The sequence below is a fragment of the Trachemys scripta genome, chromosome 3 (assembly GCF_013100865.1).
Source record: "Trachemys scripta elegans isolate TJP31775 chromosome 3, CAS_Tse_1.0, whole genome shotgun sequence".
Classification (NCBI taxonomy): domain Eukaryota; kingdom Metazoa; phylum Chordata; order Testudines; family Emydidae; genus Trachemys; species Trachemys scripta.
Genome location: NC_048300.1, coordinates 83,089,421 through 83,116,200, shown reverse-complemented (window position 1 = coordinate 83,116,200; position 26,780 = coordinate 83,089,421). Strand labels below are relative to the sequence as shown.

General features: G+C 40.8%; 1 protein-coding gene across 4 annotated transcripts in view; it reads right to left on the bottom strand.

The window, feature by feature from the left end:
• The window catches only part of PDE10A (phosphodiesterase 10A), a 270,956-nt gene that overhangs the window by 132,066 nt on the left and 112,110 nt on the right, over nucleotides 1–26,780 (bottom strand). For all 4 annotated transcript variants that reach the window (XM_034765248.1, XM_034765250.1, XM_034765252.1 and 1 more), the window contains exon 2: nucleotides 17,738–17,866. In XM_034765248.1, the coding sequence (XP_034621139.1) occupies nucleotides 17,738–17,866 (129 nt within the window). The remainder of the gene's footprint in view (nucleotides 1–17,737; nucleotides 17,867–26,780) is intronic.

Genomic DNA, 26,780 nt, shown 5'->3' with positions numbered 1-26,780 from the left:
AGGCAGGGGGGCGCAAGAAAAAATTTTAACTCGAAGGGGGGGCTCAGCTCAAAAAGTTTGAAAACTGCTGCCTTAGACGTAGTCTGCAGACCCCCAGGGGTCTGAGGACCAGAGGTTGAAAACCACTGATCTAGACTGATATCCTGCATAAAACAGGTCAAAGGACTTCCCTGAATTAAGTTCCCGTTAGATTTAAAGCATATATATTTTTTTTTAAATCTGATCTTGATTTTAAAATTTCGAGTGATGAAAAATCCACCACAACCCTTGGTACATTGTTTTAATGGTTAACTACCCTCATTGTTAAAAATTTCCAACTTATTTCCAGTCTGAATTTGTTTAGCTTCAACTTCCAGGCTTTGGATCCTGTTACACCTTTGTCTGTTAGACTGAAAACCCTTCTATTATCAAATTTCCATTCTCCATGTAAGTATTTAATTCATAGAATATTAGGGTTGGAGGAGACCTCAGGAAGTCATCTAGTCCAATCCCCTGCTCAAAGCAGGACTAACACCAACTAAATGATCCCAGCCAGGGCTTTGTCAAGCCGGGCCTTAAAAACCTCTAAGGATAGAGATTCCACCACCTCCCTAGGTAACCCATTCCAGTGCTTCACCACCCTTCTAGTGAAATAGTGTTTCCTAATATCCAACCTAGACCTCCCCCACTGCAACTTGAGACCATTGCTTCTTATTCTGTCTTGTTCTGTCTGTTAAGAGATGACTGTGATCATGTCATCTCTTAACCTTCTTTTTGAGAAACTAAACAGATTGAGCTCCTTTCACTACAAGGCATGTTTTCAAATCCTTTAAACAGTCTAGAGGTCTTCTCCAGTTTATAAAAATCCTTCGTCAATTGTGGGCATTAGAAATGGACACAGTATTCCAATAGTGGCTGCTGTAGTGTGAATACAGAGTACAGTACAAAGGTAATATAACCAATTGTACTCCTGCTCCATATTCCTTGTTTATACATCACAGGATCACCTTACCCTTTTGGCCACAGCATTTCACTGGGAGCTCATGTTCAGCTGATTATCTACCATAAGACTAAGTCTTTTTCAGAGTCATTGATTCCTAGGATAGAGTCCTCCATCCTGTGCTTATGGCCTACATTTTTTGTTCCTAGATCTATAACTTTACACTGGTCATACTGAAAAACATCCTGTTTGCTGGCATACAGTTTATCAAGCAGTCCAGATTGTTCTGTATCAGTGACTTTTCCTTTTAATTTTTTACCACTCCCCCAATCCATGTGTCATTTGCAAACTTTATCATTAATGATTTTATGTTTTCTTCCAGGTCACTAATTGAAACATTAAATAGTGTAGGGCCAAGAACCAACACCTGTGGGACTACACTAGAACACACTTGCTTGATGATGATTCTTTATTTACAATTACCATTTAAGACTTGTGTTGTTTGCACTGATGTTGTAGCCATGTTGGTCCCAGGATGTGAGAGAACCTTTTATTGGACCAATTTCTGTTGGTGAGAGAGAGAGAAGCTTTCGAGCTTGACAGAGCTTTTTTTCAGGTCAAGAATTGCTCTGTGAAGCTCAAAAGCTTGTCTCTTTCACCAACAGAAATTGGTCCAATAAACGATATTACCTCACTCATCTTGCCGCTCTCAGTTTAAGATGTATCAGTAGCCAGTTTTTAATCCATTTACTATGTGCCATATTGAATGTGCCATATCTTTCTAGTTTCTTAGTCAAAATATTGTGCAGGACCAAGTCAAATGCCTTACAGAAGTTTATTATGTCAACACTTCTACCTTTATCAAGCAAACTTGTAACCGCATCAAAAAAAGATATCAAGTTAGTCTGTCAGAATCTATTTTTTGGTTGGCATTAATTACATCACCCTCCATTAATTCTTTATTAATCAAGTCCTGTATCAGCTGTTACATTATTTTGCCCAGAATCGATGTCAGGTTGACAGGCCTATAATTACCACCACCCTAGGTTTGTGCTTATGCATTATGATACAGTCTTCAGTTACATGATCACATACTATTTTTTCTCATGACATTTGCCTCATTCAGTGCATAGGACAGACAGTGATCATTATATGGGTAGCTATTCAATATATTGTTTTATCCTCATCATTTAATGTGTGGTCCTAGGCTTTATTTACTGGACACCATGCAAATCCTGCATTGCATACAGAATTATTAATTTCCTTGTGGACTCTTCTATGGTGTTCCTCACCACAGCATCCAAGAGTATCAAAAATATTAATGAATTTATCTTCACAACATCCCTCTGAAGTGTGGGAATGATATTATTATCCCATTTTAAAGAAGGAAAACTAAGGCATAGAGGAATGAAAGCTAAATTTGTCAAGTATCTACTAGTCTGGAGTGCCCAGGGTGCAATCCCTATGGCCTGATTTTTCAGAGTACTTAGCATTATATAGCACCTTTATATGTTCAGAGCAGTGGTCCCAAGTTGCAATTGTGAGTGAGCGCTCAGCACTTCTGCAACTCTGACTCCAAAAGTTTCAAATTGCACAACCAGAAAATGAGAATCACAATTAGTGAGCACTTGTGAAAAGTTTGGCTTGGGAAATGCAGAAATAGAATCCAACTCCTCAGGGCAGCATTCAGCACCCTTAACCATGAGGCCATCTTTTCTCTTCCTGCAATCCCTTGCCTGAGTCACTACACACCTTCCAACTGCTGCAACAAATGAAGCAGTGGTCCTATAGATAACAGCTCTTTCACTATGCAACCCTGATTCATCCCCTGATAAAAGCATACTAAGGCATAAGAGGAGTCAGTGATTGATCGCTAAAGTTAGACAAAGTCAGACTAACTTTTAACAGCAATAATCATTTACCATAGGAATAATTTACCTAGTGATATTGTAAAGTCTCCATCATTAGACGTCTTTAAATAAAGAGTGGATGTCTTCATATAAGATATGTTCTAGCTTAGGGGTTCCCAAACTGTGGTGCATGTACTACTGGTGATACCTGAACTTCATGTTCCATCCATTTACCTCATAAAATTTTTTAAGGTGATACATGAACCAGTAAAGTTTGTGAGCCTATGCTCTAGCTCAACCAGAAGTTAATGGCTTGATGCAGGAAATACTTTGTGAGGTTATATGTCATCAGTTATGCAAGAGATCAGACTAATGATCTTAAATTGAACTTTCTTCCTGACCTTCATACTTATGTAACCCTTCTGCCCATCTAAGTTGGCAGCAACAAGGGCCGGGTTCTGTATCTAGGGGTTCCGTTTCAATAACACAATGCAAAACCGGCTCGAGCCCCCACCCAGTGACCTGGGACAATTACATACCACCCCCCTGGGCACCTCTAAGAGGCAATACTTCCCCTCTCGCAAGCACGGAGTCTGAGTGTAACAGAAAATGTTTAATAACATGAGGTAAACAACATCAGCATTAAATTGGAAAAACACCACAACTAGAGTTCTTAGACCAAACCATGAGCGAAGACCCACCCCAGCAAATTGGGCCGTGTCCTCTCCCGTTGGTTCTTGAAACCAGCAACCCAAGAATCACCAAAGTCCCAAAAGTCTGACAACCCCCCAAAGTCTCTGTCCATGATCAGTGCAGCCCCAGAGTTCAAAGGGGGGGGTGAGCAGGGTGTTAAGGGGCACCTTACGTGATCCGAGGCCAACCGGCTGCTTCTCCGTGGGGTTCCACCGCAGCCTTCGCCACGAACTGCTCCACTCCACCCGCAGTTCCACTCCTGCCGTCCCACGAACTGCTCTGGCAGCTGCTCCGCTCCGCTCACCGACCTGTGAGCCGCTCCGCTCCGCTCCGCTCGCCGACCTGTGAGCCGCGCCGCTCTGCTCCGCTCACCGACCTGTGAGCCGCGCCGCTCCGCTCCAGCCGTCCCTTGGGCCGCTCCCACAAGGCTCTGCTTTGCTAGCTGCTCCTCCAGCCGCTCCGCTCACCGACCTGTGAGCCGCTCCGCTCACCCCCCGCTAAGCTAAGTTAGCTTAGCAATATAGCTTCAGGCTCCCCCACTAGTTAACACAGCCTCAGTGATCTCAGCTCTTAAATAGCTTTAGCTCTTTTGTGATTTCAGCTCTTAGTGATTTCAGCTAGTAGTAGGGGAGCCCCAGTGCTGGTGCACTATTGGCCCAAAGTGAACTCAGCTCAGCAGTCTGTAACTAGACTCCTAAGGGAATCAAAGTTAGCTCTGACATTCAACAGTGGAGAGAGGAGGTAGTGCAATTGGTGTTTCAACCCCCTCGGGGAGGGGACCATCCCATCAGGTACAAATACCTGTCCCCATCCTCTCTCCATTCACTGGGTTTTGTAACCCATGCCCCTTGACAAGCAAATGCTACTTAGGTAATGGTGAATGACTCACTCAGTCCTTCTGTCATACAACAGTTCCACTGGCCTTGATTCACAGAATCAGGGTAACAAAACTTTATTCTTCCTGCCCCAATAACAGAGAAACTGGGGATCCCACACCAGCCACAGTAACCACTTTGAGTTGCTGTGGTTTCATGCCAGGCGAGTGGGTGTGCCTATGCAAACAAGATCAGCCCCTGGAGTTCTTTTCCACACTCGCCATAATTCACCACCAGATGTCAGGGTAGAGCTCATCCTGACTCTGCTTACACTTATAATGGGGAAGGGAAGGAATGGAGATACGTAAGGAAATAAGGAAGAAGATTAAGGGAAGGAGAAGAGTGAAGAAGGACAGAAAATGAATTATTTCTCTCTCATAATGTCATGTTGGTATATGTGACAATGCTTGGGGCATCTGAAATGCTACTGAGTCGGTTACGTAGCCAGCCAACTTTATTATTTCCAACTAGAAGTAAGCCATTTTATAAAGCAGGGTTTGCTCACAACTTTCTTTCTAATCCTACCAGTCTTCATGGTACCTTACATTTAAGAGAAGACTCCCCAGATACTTGTGAAAATTATAAATGGTAGGCTTGGATGATAAACTGTAAAGCTAACAATTACTATCCCAGTGCCGTATTGTAAGTGGAACACTGCCCAAACAATTCACATATTCACTGTTCATTTTTGGCAAGTATTCATGCTTGTTTGTATATCCTGGGGACATATCCAAGGCTGCATCAGGATGAAACAGCATGCTTACAGCATCAATGAAGCATGAATACAGCCTAAATATACAACATGGAGGTTATTAACATGCTGCCATGTCATTTCCTTTTGCACAGTCTGATGAGGTATCAGAATTGCAGCGAGTTATGGAATGTTGCTACTAGAGTAATACTCCCCACTTTTTGAATATATTACTGCTCTTTCATATATACAGTTTGGAAGTACATCATTAACTTGCAGAACAAACTAGTATTAGCAACTGGGTGGTTTGAAGCTGTAGAGCTCCACAAAATAGGCAAACCCTCCATAGGCTCCTTCCTCCTATTTTTACGGGCTGACAGCAAACTGCCAGATTTTTACCACACATATATACTGATACAAGAACGTTCCTGCTAAGTAGAAACATTTGGCAGTTAGCTACCTTTCACACGTTAAAAGTCTGTGGACAAATTGCAAATGACACATCTCTATATTGCATCATTTAGTACAAAGTTCTTCCAAATAAAACCTTTAAAAATGTAGGCTGTACAAAAACCCAGAAAATAAATGAAGGGAAAACAAAATCATACCTTACTTTAAAACCATACACTTTAGTATTCCCTTTGTTGTACCCTTATTATTAACATGCCCACAACACAGCAGAAAAACAATTCCCTTTTCATACCATACCCACAGGTACTGAGAAATTACCTACTTCCTATTGGTAACAACCCATCAATTACTCTCAAAGACTCGCTTGTGTACGAAAGGAGATTGGGATGAAAGGAAGAGATTAATGTAATAGAAGTCAGTGTAGTTTACTCTAAAGTTGAACATTATAATGTGTGGTATTGCAAAAGAAACAATTCCCATTCTATTTTGGACCACAGAAGAATTGTTTTTCATGATGCAGCACTGGACAGATTTGCTTTTAATATAAGCCCTAAAGGACTAGTGGACAAATTCTCTCTTCTGTGCAGAAGACAACCTCAGGGTTTGGGAATGACTGAGTCTTTTGGTGCAGGTCCCAAAGTTTTATAGCCATTAAAACACAAACTGTCAACATCACATGTCAAGATATTCAAAGTAAATATCCTACAAGACCTATGAGTCTATGAATCTAAATTAAACTCCCAAGCTCTCAAGCAGCATTTTTCTTACTTTGCCTATCTGTAAATTTCTGCTATCACTGATGGAAATATTTTTCTGTCAGTTTGTATGTGTATGGTGAAATTGATATTTACTGACATTTACCATTAAAAATCTAATCCTTTCAAGTCTAGGTGTAATGTAGCTGAGTCTGGATGGCATAGTTGCCCCTCCTTCTAGGAGATTACCTCCAAAAGAAGAGGTACATATATATTGGCAGATGAATGGATAGATTCACTGGGGCTGAATATCAGAACTGATTATCATGGCTGAATCCTGTCTGAGCTTCCAGATGGCCCTTGGTACCAGTGGGATAGGTAGGCCAATGTACATTATTCCTGGAGCCAGGGTATCACAAAGGCATTTAACAGAGATCTTGGGATCTGGCTCCCTCTCGAGCAGAACTTGTGGCATTTTGTGTTCTCATTCTTTGCAAATAGGTTTATAATTAGGTGATCTCACTTGTCATATGTCCTGTACGATGGTGTCTTTGACTATTCATGGTCATTTGCAAAATGCTTGCTGAGGTGGTCTTCCAGGATATTCCGCAGCCTGGCTGCAGAAACAGAATTAAAGGCACAACTGTAAAATATGTGAAGGAAAGATAGTACAAATAGTAAGAGTCCAATATGGCTCTTTCAGGAGCTCTTTAATTACCTCAAACTCAAAAAAGAATCCTACAGAAAGTGGAAATATGGAAAAATTGATAAGGAGGAGTACAAAAGAACAGCACAAGCATGTAGGGACAAAATCAGAAAGGTGAAGGCACAAAACGAGTTACACCTAGCAAGGAACATAAAAGGCAATAATAGATTCTTTAAACACAGAAGGAGCAAGAGACAGATGAAGGGAAGCATAGGTCCTCTACTTAGCAGTGAAGGAGAGCAAGTACCTGATGATATCAAGAAGGCTGAGGGGTTTAATGCCTATGTTGCTTCAGTCTTCATTAAAAAGCTTAATGGTGACCAGATACTCAACACAATTAATATTTACTGAAAGGGGGAACGAACACAAGCCAGAATAGGGAAAGAGTAGGTTAAAGAATATTTAGATAAGTTAGATGTATTCAAGTAGGCAGGACCTGATGAAAGTCATCCTAGGGCAGCGTTTCTCAAATGCGGCCACTGTGGCCGCATGCAGCCAGCCAACACTCAGGCTTCTGGGTGGTGATTGGGGCGGGGCAAAGAAGTGGCTCCTCCCCTGGGACTGCCAGCAAAGGTTGGGCCCTGCCTCCCTCTGGAGCCACAAACACCAGAGGAACAGGCAGCCGGTGTGAGTTCCCCACCTTCCTGGGGGCGGACTTCCGGCTTCAGCCCTGAGGTGTCAAGCTCTGGGCATGTGTTAGTGGATTCAGGTGCCAGCCCCAGGCTCATGACTCAAACATTGCCCCTGGCCCGCGCTGCCTTCCCCAGTCCTCCATCCATTCCCCCATTGCCCCAGGTCCCTGCTGCCTCCCTATCCATCTCCCCATCCAGGACTTAATTTGTCCCCTGGCTTGCTGGGGGTGAGTAAGTCTGCTGTGAAAAGTGATATTTGTATATTTGTTAATATCACTTTTCAGTGCCTCCCACTAGCTAGAAGATTTACTAGCTAGCAAATCTAAAAAATAAAGAAACCAAAAAAAGCAAAAGAAACAACAAAAAAAGACAAGAACATGCAAAGCACCTTATTTGTGTTTCTATTCCGTTTAGGTTCAGTAAAGAAGAGAGACAACCATACACTATTTTTATTATTGAGTCGGCAAACAAAACCCTACATAAATAAATTGCAATGATTTGGACATGTACATGTGCATATTTATTTGTTTTTCCTAAAATTAATTAAGTTGTTTTAGGAAAAATTGTCAGAGTTGGTGGCTGCACTCTGAGGCCATAAAATAATTTGTTGTGAGAATCCTTATCCTATGCTACTTAAGGAAATAGCTGAAGCAATCTTAGAACCACTAACAATTATCTTCAAGAACTCGTGGGGTCTGAGTAAAGAGCCAGAGGACTGGAGAAGGGCAAACAAAGTACCTATCTTTAAAAAGGGGAATTAAGAGGACCTGGAGAATTACAGACCAATCAGCCTAACTGCGATGCCCAGAAAGATACTGGAACAAATTATTAAACAATCATTTTGTAAGCATCAGAGGATAATATGGTTATAAGAAATAGCCAATGATGAATTTGTCCAGAATAAATCACACCAAACCAACCTAATTTCCTGCTTTGACAGGATTACTGGCCTAGTGGATAGGTAGAAAGAAGTAGATGTGATATATCTTGATTTTTGTAAGGCTTTTTTTGGCACAGCCCCATATGATATTCTCATAAGCAAACTAGGGAAATGGGGTCGAGATGAAATTACTAGAAGATGAGTATGCAATTGGTTGAAAGGCCATACTCAAAAGAATAGTTATCAGTGGTTTGCTGTCAAACTGGGAGTGGATATCTAGTGGGATCCCACAGAGATCAGTGGTGGGGCTGGTACTATTCAATGTTTTCATTAATGACTTTGAAAATGGAGTGAAGTGTTTGCTTATGAAATCTGAAGACAACACCAAACTGGGAGGGGTTGCAAACACTTTAGAGGACAGGATTAGAATTCAAAAACGACTGACAAATTAGAGAATTGGTCTGAAATCAATAAGACGAAATTTAATTAAGACAAGGACAAAGAACTTCACTTAGGAAGGAAAAATCAAATGCACAACTACAAAATGGGAATAACTGGCTAGATGGCAGTAATACTGAACAAGATCTGGGGATAATAGTGGATCACAAATTGAACATGTGTCAACAATGTGATGCAGCTGCCAAAAAGGCTATCATTATGGGGAATATTAACAGGACTGTTAGACATGGGAGGAAATTGTCCCACTCTACTCTGCACTGGTAAGGCCTCAGCTGGACTACTGTGTCCAATCCTGGGCACCATAATTTAGGAAAGATGTGGATAAATTGGAGAGTCCAGAGGAGAGCAACAGAAATGATAAAAGGTTTAGAAAATCTGTCCTATGATGAAAGGTTAAAAAAACTAAGCATGTTTAGTCTTGAGACAAGAAGACTGAGGAGGAACCTGATAACAGCCTTCAAATATGGTAAGGGCTGTTATAGAGAGGACAGTGATCAATTGTTCTCCATGTTAGCTGAAGATAAGACAAAAAGCCTGCTTAATATGCAGAAGGGAGATTTAAATTAGATATTAGGAAAAACCTTCTAACTATAAGGGTAGTTAAGCTCTGGAACTAGCTTCCACAGGAGGTTGTGGAATTCTCATCATTGGAAATTTTTAAGAACAGGTTGGACAAACAACTGTCAGAGATAGTCTAGGTTTCCTGTCCTGCTTCAGAGCAGGGGGCTGGACGTGAGGTCCCTTCCAGACCTTCATTTTAATGATTTTATTACGTCTATTTGTAGATACACAGACTTCAACCAACTTTGCATGCAGTGAAGCCTGAATGCAGTGTCACATATATGCAGGAGGCCATACATCCCAGCAATCTGAGGAAGTCTCTTACTGATGTCAGTAGATGAGCTTGTAGCTAATTGACAAGATCCACTATGTTGTCAAAAGTATCTTGAGGTGAATAATCCTTTGCTGTGGTGAAGTCTAGTATTGCCTGTATGAATTCTATCCTCTGGGTAAGCACTGACTTCTCTTTATTGACTCTGAGATCTAGTGAGGTGAAAAGTTGGAGTATCTGGTGATTGTGGAGATTTCCCTTGAATTAACCAATCAATCATCGAGGTATGGAGAAACTTTAATTCCTGGTTTCTAAGGTAAGCCGCCACCACTGCAATGCATTTAATGAAATCCCTTAGCACTGTTAATAGCTGAGGTAGCACTCTGTCCTGATGATGGAAATTCCTCACATGGAATCTCAAGTATTTCCTGTGAACAGGATGGATTCCTATGTGAAAATAGCAACAGAGGGTCCTGTGGCACCTTTAAGATTAACAGAAGTATTGGGAGCATAAGCTTTCATGGGTAAGAACCTCACTTCTTCAGATGCAAGTAAAGTATGTAAAGTACTTGCATCTGAAGAAGTGAGGTTCTTACTCACGAAAGCTTATGCTCCCAATACTTCTGTTAGTCTTAAAGGTGCCACAGGACCCTCTGTTGCTTTTTACAGATTCAGACTAACACGGCTACCCCTCTGATATGTGAAAATAGGTATCTTGGAGGCTGAGAGCTGTGAACCAATCTAGGGAGGGGATTATAAAGGCCAGAGTTATTACCCTGAACTTGAAGCTGCAGATACATGTGTTTAGCCATATTAAGTCCAGAATTAGGTGTTAGCCCTCCATTTTCTTCAGTAAACAGCCTTCCTTCTGTATTTTAGAGGCACCCAGACCACTGCCCTGTGGCTTATAAGTGACTCCCCTCTTCATATAACAGGCTGTCATGACAGAAGGCCCTGAAATGAAAGAGGGTAGGGAAGGTCTGGAATTATATAGAATACTTCACCCTCCACAATCGCTAAGACTTAAAGATCTGTAATAATAATGTTCTAGGTCCTTCCAAAATAAAATAAATGGTACCCAATAAAATAAGAGGGCAGTGAAAAGATCTTCCTGAAGATGTACACAGCTCCCCACCACCGAGTCAAATTGACTGCCTTGCTGATGATGTTACAGAGTAAGTCCCTGATGAAGAAGAGGCAGCTAGTCTCTATCTCTGATACCTCTTTCTCCTTACAAGAAGTTAAGATGACCTCCGATGAGCGTAATAGCTCTGTTAAGAATAGGGCTATGACTTTCTCCTCTAAGCAGGTGGTTAGATACCTAAAGATCTCAATGTTGCTCAAGAATATTCAAATGAGCATAGAGCCTCATCAGTCTTAATATTAAATAAGTGACAGCCTTCAAACAGAACATCTTTTATTGTTGTCTGTACCTCTGTAGGCATGCCAGAAAACTGTAACCTTCAGGATCTCCTGAGGCCATGGAACCTCAGAGACAAGAGACTTAAATTCTTCCCTGCTGTGATGATGAAATTTGTCTATGAATTTAGAAGCACTGTCCCAATTCAAATAATCCTATTTTGTGGTCACTTCTAACCCTATCTGTGACACTCTGTACCTCAAAGCAGCACCCTGTAGCCCCCATATTCACCACTGTGATATGATTATGATAGGTTTTGTAGAAAGTGTGCCTTGTGAGGTATCATTTGAGATGTCATGATCTGTTGAACATTACCATCCTGTTGAATTATGTGCATTACCATTGTATCTGAACTTATGAAATTTTGCTATGTGTGTGTTACTGAAATATATTGAGAGGCTGAGAGATGCCCACAGCTGGCCTTTCGATGGCAGCAAAGGAGCAACTAACACCCTCATGAGAGATTTACATGAGGCAATGTGTTGATGGCCCATTAAGGAGAATTCGCTCTCTCGGTGAACTGCTCCTGAAGCACTTAGACAATGGGGATTGCTTAACTCAGCAGAGGACACAGAACATGTGATCCCTGACTCCATGTTTAAGACAATATCTTTCCATGCTCATGGATTGGGATGGTATAAATTGGAGTCTGTGACATCAGCCCAGGGCCTCTCTCCTACTCCTCCTGCTCTGAAGGCAACAAGAACATTTAGTGGAAAAGACCTTGCATTGGAGAGACAGGTCCCAAGCTGAGCACAGAATTAAGCCTGTGTATTAAGAACTGTGAATTGCTTACAACACCTAGTAGGGTGAGAAACTGCTTGATTCAAATCTTACCTAATCTGAAAAAACGTAGAATTTAGACTGCAAATTTATTTTTATTTCTTATGTAACCAACTTTGGCCTCTATGCCTATCACTTATGATTAAGACTAAGATTTTGTCACGGTTATTTTTTACTAAAAGTCATGGACAGGTTACGGGCAATAACCAAATATTCACGGAAGACCATGCATGGAGTGTTTCTGCCCAAAAGTTCAATTTTTTCAGAAAATTAAGAGCACGTAAATCAAAGGGTTATGCACTCAAATTGTTTTGCAACCTTAATGATAGCATTTACTGTCAAGTGTATGCTATGATATACAAAAAATTAATTGCAAGCTGAATTTGTATGGAATGGATCTGCTGTTTAATTGCCTTCCTATGTAGATTAATATTCAATACACCAGTTACATCATGGCATGCCTCCATCTGTCCACACATTGAGTTTGCAGCTCTTCATGCTTACTTTGAGAGAAACTAGTTAACCTTTCTGCCTAATTTTCTTGGAATTAATTATATATATATATATATATACACACACACACACACACACACACACACCAGAATGTTGCAAAAATTCAGTTTTAGAGACAATTCCAGGTTTAGGAAAGAAGAGATAAAACTCAGCCAATGTCTAGAAGGCACCACTGGATGTCCTTCATATGCACTTAAATATCAAATGGAGCTGCAGATTACGTTACAAATCATATGTATAAATATGTGAATCACAGATGTGAAAGATCCTAATGTAACCAAAGCAGGAAGTGTCAATGCTTCAATTTTTCTGCTTTGTGATATATTACAGTGGTTCTTAACCTTTCTGTGCAGCTAGCCTGCACATTCCTAAAATTGTTCCTCAAGAATAAATGTTAGAGTGTCTTCTTTCTGTTTGTCTTAGTTCTAGGATAATTTGTTCTCTTCATATTTCTTTTAGTTTGTGTTCCTCTCACTTGTTTTTGCATGCCTCAGAATTGTCTGTTATTTTGTTGTGTCTCTGTACAATATTTTGTTCTGAATTGTTACTAGATAGATCATTTTCTATGATAAGTGAAGTTATTAGGTCTTTCTTCTCTTTTCCTGAATTGTTGTATTCAGTCTTTTGTGTGTATTTTTTTTCATATGCATTTTTCCATCCTCTTTTGGGGTCTTCTGTTTTCTTCTTTTTAGTGCCAAGGGTAGAAGGGGAAATTTGAGAATGTTGTGAAGGCCAAAACCATAATGGGGTTCAAGAAAGAATTAATTCAAAAAAGTTCATAGGGGATAGGTCCATCAATGGCTATTAGACAAGGTGGTCAGGGATACAACTCAATGCTCTGGGTGTCCCTAGTCTCTGATTGCCAGAAGCTGGGTGTGGATGACAAAGGCTGGATTACTCAATGATTGCCTGTTCTTGTCTTTCTTCTGAAGCACCTGACACTGGCCACTGTCAGAAGATAGGATACTGGTCTAGATGGACCATTGGTCTGACCAAGTATAGCCATTCTTATGAGAAGGAAAAACAGTTGGCGTGCATTACAATGGTGCAAGTCATATTTTGCACACATGACTACAGGCTTCCAAGAACAACCTTAATTTCAAAGAACTGAGCAATTTGGAGTAGTTTTAAAATATAAATATCTGCCTATACAACTCCACAGAGCCAAGAATGTGTACAACCACACCTCCCCTGCATAGCAAAGAGAATTTTCAAAGCCCAATAGTGAGCATTTTTTCAACTCTGAGCTGCATATTACTTACATATGGAAGGCAATCCCTTATTTCTGAACTCCTTTCCATTGTGCTCAACAGCATTTGCTTACTGTAGGTATATGGTAAATTACATAATAGTAAATATGAAAGAATAAACACATGTATGAAAAGGCAATCTAGATGTTCAAGTAATCCTCTAAACTTGTATAATAATATTTTTCTATAGATACTAGGCAGAGATTTAAGTATATACAAAATCTGTCATGTCCAATTATATCTTCATTTTATTGTTGTCAAGATACACTGTAAGATTTCACTCATTCCAAAATTTCATACTTATCAAGCTTTATGCAACTCATTCAGAGTTTGCATTTGCAGCTAAACATCAGAAGAAAAACATACAGTAGTGACTGCTTCTCATTATAATAGCATCCTTAGGATGTATTCAATATGTTAGTTTTTTAAAAGATTATGATTTTTTGCCATTACAGCTAATATATAGCATATGTGGCTTTCTTTCAGAAATAAAAATAGTCTTTTTGGCTTATGTTTATTTAAAACATTTTCCTTTGCAAAGTCCAAAATGGAATAGATGAAGTATTTTTGTATGTACAATGGTCCATTTAGGGCAATTGATTCTGAAGCCTTGGCAGGTCCTACTCATAATTTCATCTACAGGATATTTTATTAACAAATATGTATAATTAATAACATTCTCCTGTTATTTATTAATTGTGGTTTCCTCCTCTATAGACTGGGGAGTGTGATATTTTCCTATCTTACAAGAAGGCTGTGATCATTAATGAATGTTTGTATAAAGTCTTGAAAATATAAAAAGTGTTATATAAATGCAAATTAATAATAATTTGAAGGAAATAATTTCTCTTCTCCTTGGTTACAGTTGTTCAGATGTCACCTGACCAGCATGAAGGTTGCTGACAGGCATATTTATTTGCCTGATTTTGTAAATAGCTCCAGCCTTTTTCCATCTAATTTTTGCAAAGTCCTGAAATGGCAATATAATGCCACTCAGGCAAATCTGCACCCCTCTCCCCAAACAGTTTGAAAACACACTTATGAGTATACCTAAAATCTGGATTTGGACATTCAATAAATATGCAAAATTATGCTTCCTTATTGGGCCAATGGAAATCACAATTATTGTTTCTGGAACTTTTAATTTTATCTCCTTCAAAATGTTACTTATAAAAAATGTTGTTAGATTTAAGAAAAACCTGGCTCCAAATCAGAGACTTCTAGTTATTTCTCACAAAAATACAGAGAAAATATGTAACAATCTATGCATTGACTTCACGTTTCAAGGAAAACCAAGGTTTATTGACCCTAAAGTTGCCAACTGTCTAATCACACAAACCCAAACACCCTTGCCCCGCCCCTGCCCCATCCCTTCTCACTCCATCCCCCTTCCCTCCGTTGCTTGCTTTCCCCCACCCCAGCAGGGGGTTGTGATATGGGAGGGGGTGTGGGCTGGGGCCCAGGGTTTCAGAGTGTGGGAGGGGGCTCGGGCTGAGCCTGGGGCAAGAGGTTAGGGTGTAGGGTGTAGGAGGGGGGGCAGACTCTGGGAGGGAGTTTGGGTGCTGAAAAGGGCAGGGGGTTGGGAGGGGATGTGGGGTGCGGGCTCCAGCCGGGCGGCGCTTACCCCAGGCAACTCCCAGAAGCAATTGGCATGTCCTGCGGCTCCTAGGCCAGGCGGCTCCGCGCACTACCACTGCCTGCAGGCACTGCCCCTGTAGCTCCCGTTGGCCATGGTTCCCAGCCAATGGGAGCTGTGGAGCCAGTGCTCGGGGTGGAGGCAGTGTGTGGAGCCTCCCTGATTGCCCGTGTGCCTAGGGGCCGCAGGGACATGCCAGCCGTTTTTGGGAGCCGCACGGAGCCAGCCATCCCCGCTGCTCCACTGACTGAATTTTTGGCCTATTAAAATCTTCCAGATTGCTTTCAATAGCAACCGGGAGATTGAGGCCAATTCCAGGAGACTTCTGGCCAATCCAGGAGGGTTGGCAACCCTAATTGACCCTCAAGGTCAATATTTACCTTGTCTTTGTTAACTGGTTGTCTCAATACAACTTGAAGCTTATTTCCACAGAAGTCACCATTATTATAATTTTTTCATATCACACCCAAGTGTGTGAACAAGCATCATAAGATAATGGCAGTAGAAAAATTCTAGGCAAACCAAAATAACTTACACTTTAAACTGCCATGTTCTCTGAACTGAAACACTATCCAAAACTTTCTGCCACATTTGAGCACTCATATTCTTAACTCACACCATAACCTACATTTCACACTGAAGATCACTCCCTGTACATATCCTGGCCTGTTGTAGGAAATCATCCTTTGCACAGGGTGGCAAGACACTATTGTGATCTAAAATAATGATTTTCCTGGTAGCAGCAAAGTATTTACTAATTTGTAAGAAGTCTGACTCAAATTAGTCCGTTAGTGGTTACTAGGCTATTCTGCACCCCATGCCCCAAAGCTCTCCCTACAGATATAGTACACACTTATGGTTCTATTGGGTATCACAGTTCCCATGAGTATCAGTCAAAATAAAAAAACCCAAACCTTTAGCTTGACACACAAACTTGATACACAACAGCATTTTTCTGTATGTGTAGATAGATTATAAATATAAATACTATGTTGTGTATCTATTAAGGTTGCACTATACCTAAAACAAAAAACACAAAAGTAAATGAATGAACAACGAAGGCACCTAATAGTACATACCCACCACTCCTTCTCATTAACACTGGCATCTCACCATTAGAACAATCACTATACACCAAAGAAAATACACTGCATCTTAACTCTGCACACATAATAAGGCCATCTATGTAGTACTACCTTTCACAAACTCCTTAGCACCATGACCATAAACAGACCAGATTCACCCACTACTATCCTTTCTGCATTGTTTTAGAAAATCATATTCACCCGTATATGGGAAAGTGGCAATATTCCATATATTTAAAATGGAGAATATTATTCAAACTAGTATTTAAAAAACAAAACAAAACAAAAAGAAAAACTATTTATTGCTGCATATACCAAGCAAAATCAGGCTTTCCCCCCAACCTAGTGTACCGCAACCTTGTGTACAATTTGCTACTGTGATCCAGAACTTTACTAGAATTACTTCTTTCCAAATATCTCCTTCGCATTGACTCTCTGATGTCTGGATGAGGTTCCCCCCGATGAATTTATTCACATTTTTCCAGAAAAAATATCATTGTTATTGCCTGTCAATATTTTTTTCTGGTAATTTTTATTCTCTTCATTCCTCAGTGTTTGCAACAATTTGGTTTAATTTCATCTGCAGACCTAGGTTCCAATGTTGCAAACTACTGAAAAAGCAAGGCCTTTCAACTCACAGCTCCACTAAATTCAAAAGGGTTCCAGGTATCTATTCACGTACAACAGCTTCTAGGACTGAGGCATTAGTTAACAAGTTGGCTATCAACAAGTCCAGGTCATTAAAAGGAGAAGAGCTCCGTGTAGTTCTAAGTCTGTCTCTTTCGCAATAGAAGTTGATCCAATAAAAGATATTACCTCACCCACCTTGTCTCTCTAATGTTAAGTATAAATTAAGCCTAATACTGATCCTGCAGCAGTGCAAGACACCTCCCCATAACTCAACACATTGCTTTTTATCATTACCCTTTGCTTACAATCCATGTGTCACTGCTCATATCCAAACTCTTTTTAATTCATGTTGCATGTAGGAATTTGCGAGGTAACGTACCAACTATTTTACTGAAGGCTGCATATTATGTGTTGCATAACCTTCTTTCAGTATTTTAGCAATTTTAGAGGCAAGAAATCAAATTATGTTCTCAATAAACTTGCACTGATGTAACGAAGATTAATACTTGGCCCAAATGTTCATATTTATTCATTTTCAGTTACAAATATTGGACTAAACTTCCACAAATGAATACCAGTACATTCAACCAGAAATAGCTAAAGGCTAGAAACATAAGGAATTCTTAGTCTTTTTTTTTTTTTACTTTATTAAAAATTGTGCAATCTTGACGTGTAAGCTACAAAATACAAGTTTTAAAAAATGAAGCTGGTTCCTTTATAAAACCAATCTCCATTCTGTTTAACATTAATGTTTAATCACAATTAATAAGATTTTACCTTCCTGTCTGTTGTTTTTTCTCTTCAGCCATTTTTCCACTGTCTCAGCACTTACACTTTCTGACACAAATTCATCCAGTACCTGGGGGTGAAGAGAAAGATAGGCCTTCACTTTTTCATCTGTCAAACCTGCAAAAGAGCAAAAGAGAATATTAACTGATTATATTATCATCACATTATTCCTTATAGTAATGCTTAGAAACCCCAGTCTGGATCAGGGCTCCCAATTGTGCCAGGGGCTGCAAAAATACAAATGTACACATGGTTCCTGATCTGAAGCTAGGGTTGCCAACTTTCTACTCACACAAAATCAAACACCTTCGCCCCGCCCCCTGCCCTGCCCCTCTGCTGAGGCCCCGCCCATGCCCTGTCCCTTCTCCAAGGCCCAGCCCCTGCTCACTCCATTCCCCCCGTCCCCCATCGCTCGCCCTCCCCACCCTCACTCACTCACTCATTTTCACTGGGAGGATATCAGGGGTGCAGGCTCTGGGCAGCACTTACCTCAAGCAGCTCCTGGAAGCAGCCGGCAGGTCCCCCTCCAGATCCTATGCAGAGCAGCAGAGGTGCAGCCAGGCAGCTCTGCGCACTGCCCCATCTGCAGGCGCCACCCTGACAGTTCCCGGCCAATGGGAGCTGTGGGGGCGGTACTTGGGGTGGGGGCAGCGTGCAAAGCACCCTGGCTACCCCTACACATAGGAACCAGAGTGGGGACATGCCAGATGCTTCCCCACTGCACAGCGTCGCCAACCCGGACAGTCAACGGCCCGGTCAGCGGTGCTGACCCAAGGCTCTAGGATCCCTTTTTGACCGGGTGTTTTGGTCAAAAACTGGACACCTGGTCACCCTACCTGAAGCGTTTAAAATCTAAGACAGGAAATGACATGCAAAGAGTGGGAAAAGGGGAAATGGATCCATTCATGGAATATATTCCCACTATAAGAACAACACACAAAGGCTGTTACGGGTGTTGTGAGACAAAAGTATAGGCAGGAAATCAAGGCTGGAATCCCTGGTGCAGTGATAGGAGACATGTAGGCAGGTTTGAAGGGAAATGGGAAGGCAGTGGAGAAATTTCAGGGGCAGTATGATCTAAGCAAGAGGATCTTAGCAGATGCATTTTGTTGGATTGAAGAGAGGGGATGTGAGAGGAGGAAACTGCAGTAGGTGGGGCATAAAGGCCTAAATGGGATTTTTTGAAGCAAAGACAGAGATTTTAGAGACATTATAGAGGAACAACCAGCAACCTTTGGACACAGCCAGGGGGTGGAGGGTAAGAAAGAGTAAGGAGTCAAAGATCACCACTGGGTTACAGGCCTGAATGACAGGGTGGCTGGTGATAGCATCATCAGTGACACAGAAAGGTAGAGTAGGGATGGTTTTGAATGACAAATTAAGAGTTCAGTTTTGGCCTGGCTGAGTGCAAGCTAACAGTGAGACATTCAGGATGATTTAATTGGAGAGACAGGCTGAGATGTGGGGTTGGATGGAGGAAGGTGGTCAGGGGTAAACATGTCTCATATACAGTGCCAAACTCAGTGTCATCACTTAAACAGCAACAAGAGCAATAACTACAATAAAATGTAACATCAAAATTAGGTGGGAACTTAAAAAGGAAAAAAGTTACAGATGTAGCTTTAGAAGCAGAAGCAATATTCTAACCAACAGGCAACCATTATTTTAGAAATTCAGTTATCATGCTACGATTATACTGAAGGGTAAATTTCTTTACATCTAACAACAGGAAACCAGTGGTATGTATTTTAGAAAATGCAGGACAACCAAAAGGCCAAATCAGAAAGTCTATGGTATGTGAAATTCCTGATATCACAAACCTACTGCACTATTCAAAAGTCCACTTAATGTAACTACTCACTTCAGGGATGTGCAAGTGAAACGAAGCTAAAATTTTTCAAGGGAGAATAGGAAACAAATGTAACTGCCTTGAGAGAGATACATGTTTTCGCAAACAGAAGGCATACTGAATGCAGAAGTGTTAATTAGTTCTGCTGGGGACTGAGGTAACAACTGCAGTAACTCCTTAACTACTGCTTCTCCTCCAGAGTTGTGTGTACATAAACATATTTTCAGTGCAACTGTGAATTAACAACAGAGTTAGCACAAGTAACGAAAAAGCAGATCAGCATTAGACAAACATGAAACTCTCCTCAAACAGTATTAAGTTCGTTTTGAGAATGCCGACACAATGCCGACATATTTCTTGCTTAGTACAGTGTTAGAATGCACTGAAAAATATCTTCAGTCAGTGAGATTATAAATTGTAATATTCTATAGCAATTTTAAAAATATTATAGCTAGTATCTTTCAGAATGAAAATATTTGGCAAGTAATATCAAAATACAAAAACAAACACAGCATTGGCATAATGTTGTACTGTCCAGATTCACTAACACTGAATGTTGGAGCTACAACACACCAACACTAGATCAGCCACACCAGGCCACTAGTACCACATTGACTACAGATCATACCACTAGTACCAAATTAGTGCAAAATCTCAGTCCACCTAATCCAACAGCAATCAGTACTTGATGCAGCAGCAATAGTTTCAAAATACCAACAGTCCATGCTTGCACAATTTAAGTTAGACCACTTAGCGAGATGCTTGATTTTCATTAGTGATGAGCAGTTGGAACTCTCATTTAAGTCAATGAGAGCAGCAGATGCTCAGCAACTCAAATTCAGGTTACTTCTTTGGATGCCTAACCTTAGGCACCATGTTTTAAATTTATATCATAATGCATCTACCATAATGCAGATGTGTATACTCTGCATGGATTAAAAACTCTTTCAACCGATGTAGATAATCAGCTCACGTCCTCAAGAATTAGATTTGATTACCTATATATAATTTTTGTAACCGGCTGCACAAAGAAATACATAATAATATTTTGGCATATAAAGTCCTGGTATTCTTATAGGACAACATGTTTTAATTTGATAATATATTTATAGTAATGATGTATAACAAACGTTTTGGAGATTCAGTTCAGTTAAGCATCAGAAAGTTGTTTGAACTTAGCCAAAGCTCTCCGGTCTAAAAATATGACTCTTAACTCATTAGTACAGTCTGTGTCACAAAATGCCTGCTATTTCTGGATTATATGCAGATTGCAACTACAGAAAAAATAGCATTTTGCAGTACTCCTGCTTCTGGCCAAAACTAGAAATTGGGAGGCATGTAAAAAATAAAAAATAAAATAACTCCTACAAGGTTTGATTTGAATTTTAAGTGAAAGTTCAGGTCTCCTCTCATTTATCTGAACTAGTCAGCTAACTCTTAAATTTACATTGCAACGTAATGTTAAAAAATTATTAACTATGGCCTAATCTTGTAAATCATTATTTATGAGTAAAGCCTTACTTAACTTGAGATATTGCGGAAATTGCAGATTCTGCAATATTAGGTTTCCACCACTGTTTTGACAGTGGGAGCCCCCGCTCTGAGCTCCAGGCAGCTGACAGCAGAAAATCGCAGAAAAGTAATAATGGACTTTATTATTGCCACAAATAATAAAGTCCATTATTACTGATCTGCTATTTTCCATGGTTTATCCACAACTCAGCCACAATTTTTTTTGACAATCATCCTGCAATTCAAGTAGGACCTTACTTATGAATATAGTCCTTATTCCTTGCCTTTCAAGAAAATGTACATGTGCTTTAAACTTTTATAGGATCAAGCCCTATGTTAACACTTGCCATCATTCAGTAAAATGTCCACATGAATTAAGAGCTTACATCTATATTCCATAGATTTAACTATAACTTCAAAACTAATTTTGTCCCAAATGTCTTGCAACTTCAGCTATCCTGTGCTGAGGCTTCTGTTTTAACCTCATGGGGACACATGAGTCTTTCAGTCAATAGGAGAATTCCAGCAGTAATCCAAAAGGAGCACACCTGCATTTGGCTAAACTGTACATGTCCAGACTTGGCCTCCTTTGTGTGTGTGTGTGTGTGTCAGACAATTAGAATAAATAGAATAGAATTTAGAACCTATAATTGCAGATAAACCTCTCTTTAAATGTGGCAAAGCCTTAATTATCAGTGCTCTTAAAATATCCTTTTCTGTAATACAAAAATATGTATTTTTACATTAAAAATATTTTTTCAATTTTTCTCCACCTCCACCCAAACTTACAGCATATGTAAATTAAATGAACTTCATTCACCTATATGAATTAGAATTTACAGATCTTTTGGAAGATACCCTGAATGAAATCTTAGATCTCACTGACTTCAGTGGAGCCAGGATTTCACCCATGTTGTTAGCAATTCTGGAAATGAACATTTTTAAACTATGTAAACAGCATTTTACAGAAAACATCTCTCCAGAACTTTGTTTCTATTTGATGAGCTCAAAAAGCTTCACAGACCAGTTTCCTCCAAGGACGTGCATTGGTCCTTCTGGCAGAAAATAATGAGCGTTCTCATTTCCTGAAAACAATTCTGTCCTCCAACAATGCAGGGATAGTATCAAGAGGGACTACCACTCAGGAGACCTGAACTTGGGCCGCAAGCTTACTATACACAAAGCCAGAGCACACAGAAAGGTTTGGAACAACTGATTCTTCTGGGAATTAAAAGGAAAACTCGCATCTCAGTTGACCATTCAGTGGTTCCCTATACGCATTAGACTTTGCCTTGCTGATTCATACATAACCTGTTGAATGAATTAAAAAAAAAAAAAAAACACCACAATGCATCTTTCTTCAAACTCCCATTCTTCCTCTTTTTAGGTGATAACCCTATATTTTGGTGCTGACATCCCTTGTTGCAGTCTGCTAATCCCCTGTTACATACATGTTAACAATTTGTTCTGGTTTTGTGATTAAACAACGACAATTATAATAAAACTAAAACTCAAAAAGGACACGCGTATCAGATAAGCACTTTCTTTCCCTCTGAACAAACTGCAAGCAGGGAAACTCTGCAGGATCTACCCTCTGCTTGTGCTAGGTCAGCAGCTACTAACTTCCTGACCAGCACATTTGTTTAGGTTCTCTTTGTGGCGCTCACTTAGAAATGTTCCCTTAGGCCACGCCATCCAATTCATAAAGTTAATTCATATGTGGGGAAACCATCAATCAGAAGGACTTTTATTTTCCCCTGGCTATTGCTGTCCTAATAGTCACCACATCACAACATCACGGTTGTATAAATGACAACTTTCACATGAGTTTTACACATTGTTGTGCACTATGTGTCATTCAGGTTAGCTTGTTTATTCTATGGTCAGGAAGAGATTAACATTTTTGGAACCCTGTAAAACGAAGAAGGGAGCGAGGAAATAGCATGGTTTTTACTAAGACAATGCTCTGATCTGCAACAGTGGTATTTATCACTGACGAGGGATAAAATCTGTTGAAATTGGTTTATCCAGTAGCGTTCGGGCAATATCCATCAGGGAAGAGGGAAAGAAAAGGGATAAAAAGATGATTTTTCATAGTATTTTTCTATTTTGATTTGACATGGTTAGGGTGTTAGTTGTGGCCTACTCATATAGTGACTATAAAGATTTGGATATTGTGTCCAGTGCAGTCAGGTGTACAGTTAAGGTATGATCTGTTCCCTAATCTGGCACCAATACCTACCCAGTCTATAAGGATAGATTTTTTTTTTTAATTTAACTTCCTGGCCTTGAATGGAACAGGCAAAGGGGCAACATTTTTATTCTTGGCACAAGGCAACAGAAACCACTGAATTTAACATTACAATTCTCTTTATATTAAGGCAGAATTAGGGATGAAGTCTTTCCTCCTCTTAGTCCTATTTTTTTAACTAATTATAGAAAATCGGAACATACATGTTTTTCTAGTATTACTATTTAATGACAGAGTTTAGTTTTCTAAGCACAAAAGTTGGAGCCAAGAATCTGAGTGTTAAGTCTGCCTCTGCAATTTTCTTTTTCTTTGGCCTTAGGCCTGTCACTTAAAGTGCAAAACTTCAGTTTCCTCATCTGAAAAGCAAAGAGAAATCTTACAAAGTTATTGTGATGATTAGAAAAGTTAGTGAATTAAAGCACTTTAAAGATGAATAGCACTGAAAGTACATGCTGTAACGGCTAAGCGTTAATATTATCCTTTATTTCTGATTCCATCATTCTACTGGCACTAGAACATTGGGACCAACGGCATAAGTAGAACTTGGATTCTGTTGCTAGTAGTTGTACGACTCTTTACTTAAAAAAAAAAAAAGTATGGTATGAATTGTAGTATTGAATCATAGAATCATAGAATCTCAGGGTTGGAAGGGACCTCAGGAGGTCATCTGGTCCAACCCCCTGCTCAAAGCAGGACCAATTCCCAACTAAATCATCCCAGCCAGGGCTTTGGCAAGCCTGACCTTAAAAACCTCTAAGGAAGGAGATTCCACCACCTCCCTAGGTAACCCATTCCAGTGCTTCACCACCCTCCTAGTGAAAAAGTTTTTCCTAATATCCAATCTATACCTCCCCCACTGCAACTTGAGACCATTACTCCTTGTTCTGTCATCAGGTACCACTGAGAACAGTCTAGATCCATCCTCTTTGGAACCCCCTTTCAGGTAGTTGAAAGCAGCTATCAAATCCCCCCTCATTCTTCTCTTCTGCAGACTAAACAATCCCAGTTCCCTCAACCTCTCCTCATAACTCATGTGCTCCAGCCCCCTATTCAGTTTTGTTGCCCTCCGCTGGACTCTTTCCAATTTTTCCACATCTTTCTTGTAGTGTGGGGCCCAAAACTGGACACAGTACTCCAGATGAGGCCTCACCAATGTCAAATAGAGGGGAACAATCACGTCCCTCGATCTGCTGGCAATGCCCCTACTTATACAGCCCAAAATGCCGTTAGCCTTCTTGGCAACAAGGGCACACTGTTGACTCATATCCAGCTTCTCATCCACTGTAACCCCTATGTCCTCTTCTGCAGAACTGCTTCCTAGCCACTCGGTCCCTAGTCTGTAACAGTGCATGGGATTCTTCTGTCCTAAGTGCAGGACTCTGCACTTGTCCTTGTTGAACCTCATCAGGTTTCTTTTGGCCCAATCCTCTAATTTGTCTAGGTCCCTCTGTATCCTGTCCCTACCTTCCAGCGTATCTACCACTCCTCCCAGTTTAGTGTCATCTGCAAACTTGCTGAAAGTGCAGTCCACGCCATCCTCCAGATCATTAATGAAGATATTGAACAAAACCGTCCCCAGGACCGACCCCTGGGGCACTCCATTTGAAACCGGCTGCCAACTAGACATGGAGCCGTTGATCGCTATCCGTTGAGTCCAACGATCTAGCCAGCTTTCTATCCATCTTATAGTCCATTCATCCAGCCCATACTACTTTAACTTGCTGGCAAGAATACTGTGGGAGACTGTATCAAAAGCTTTGCTAAAGTCAAGGAATAACACATCCACTGCTTTCCCCTCATCCACAGAGCCAGTTATCTCCTCATAGAAGGCAATTAGGTTAGTCAGGCATTATTTGCCCTTGGTTAATCCATGCTGACTGTTCCTGATCACTTTCCTTTCCTCTAAGTGCTTCAGAATTGATTCCTTGAGGACCTGCTCCATGATTTTTCCAGGGACTGAGGTGAGGCTGACTGGCCTGTAGGTCCCCAGATCCTCCTTCTTCCCTTTTTTAAAGATGGGCACTACATAAGCCTTTTTCCAGTCATCCGGGACCTCCCCTGATTGCCATGAGTTTTCAAAGATAATGGCCAATGGCTCTACAATCACATCCGCCAACTCCTTTAGCACCCTCAGATGCAGCGCATCCGGCCCCATGGACTTGTGCTCATCCAGTTTTTCTAAATCGTCCCAAACCACTTTTTTCTCCACAGAGGGCTGGTCACCGTCTCCCCATACTGTGCTGCCCAGTGCAGCAGTCTGGGAGCTGACCTTGTTCGTGAAGACAGAGGCAAAAAAATCATTGAGTACATTAGCTTTTTCCACATCCTGTTACTAGGTTGCCTCCCTCATTCAGTAAGGGGCCCACACTTTCCTTGACTTTCTTCTTGTTGCTAACATACCTGAAGAAACCCTTCTTGTTACTCTTAACATCTCTTGCTAGCTGCAACTCCAAGTGTGATTTGGCCTTCCTGATTTCACTCATGAATGCCTGAGCAATATTTTTATACTCCTCCCTGGTCATTTGTCCAATCTTCCACTTCTTGTAAGCTTCTTTTTTGCGTTTAAGGTCAGCAAGGATTTCATTGTTAAGCCAAGCTGGTCGCCTGCCATATTTACTGTTCTTTCTACACATTGGGATGTTTTTTTCCTGTAACCTCAATAAGGATTCTTTAAAATACAGCCAGCTCTCCTGGACTCCTTTCCCCCTCACGTTATTCTCCCAGGGGATCCTGCCCATCAGTCCCCTGAGGGAGTCAAAGTCTGCTTTTCTGAAGTCCAGGGTCCGTATTCTGCTGCTCTTCTTTCTTACTTGTGTCAGGATCCTGAACTTGACCATCTCATGGTCACTGCCTCCCAGCTTTCCATCCACTTTTGCTTGCCCTACTAATTCTTCCTGGTTTGTGAGCCGCAGGTCAAGAAGAGCTCTGCCCCTAGTTGGTTCCTCCAGCATTTGCACCAGGAAATTGTCCCCTACACTTTCCAAAAACTTCCTGGATTGTCTGTGCACCGCTCTCCCAGCAGATATCAGGGTGATTAAAGTCTCCCATGAGACCCAGGGCCTGCGATCTAGTAACTTCTGCTAGTTGCCGGAAGAAAACCTTGTCCACCTCATCCCCCTGGTCTGGTGGTCTATAGCAGACTCCCACCACAACATGACCCCTGTTGCTCACACTTCTAAACTTAATCCAGAGACTCTCAGGTTTTTCTGCAGTTTCATACCGGAGCTCTGAGCAGTCAGACTCCTCTCTTACATACAATGCAACTCCCCCATCTTTTCTGCCCTGCCTGTCTGTCCTGAACAGTTTATATCCATCCATGACAGTACTCCAGTCATGTGAGTTATCCCACCAAGTCTCTGTTATTCCAATGACATCATAGTTCCTTGACTGTGCCAGGACTTCCAGTTCTCCCTGCTTGT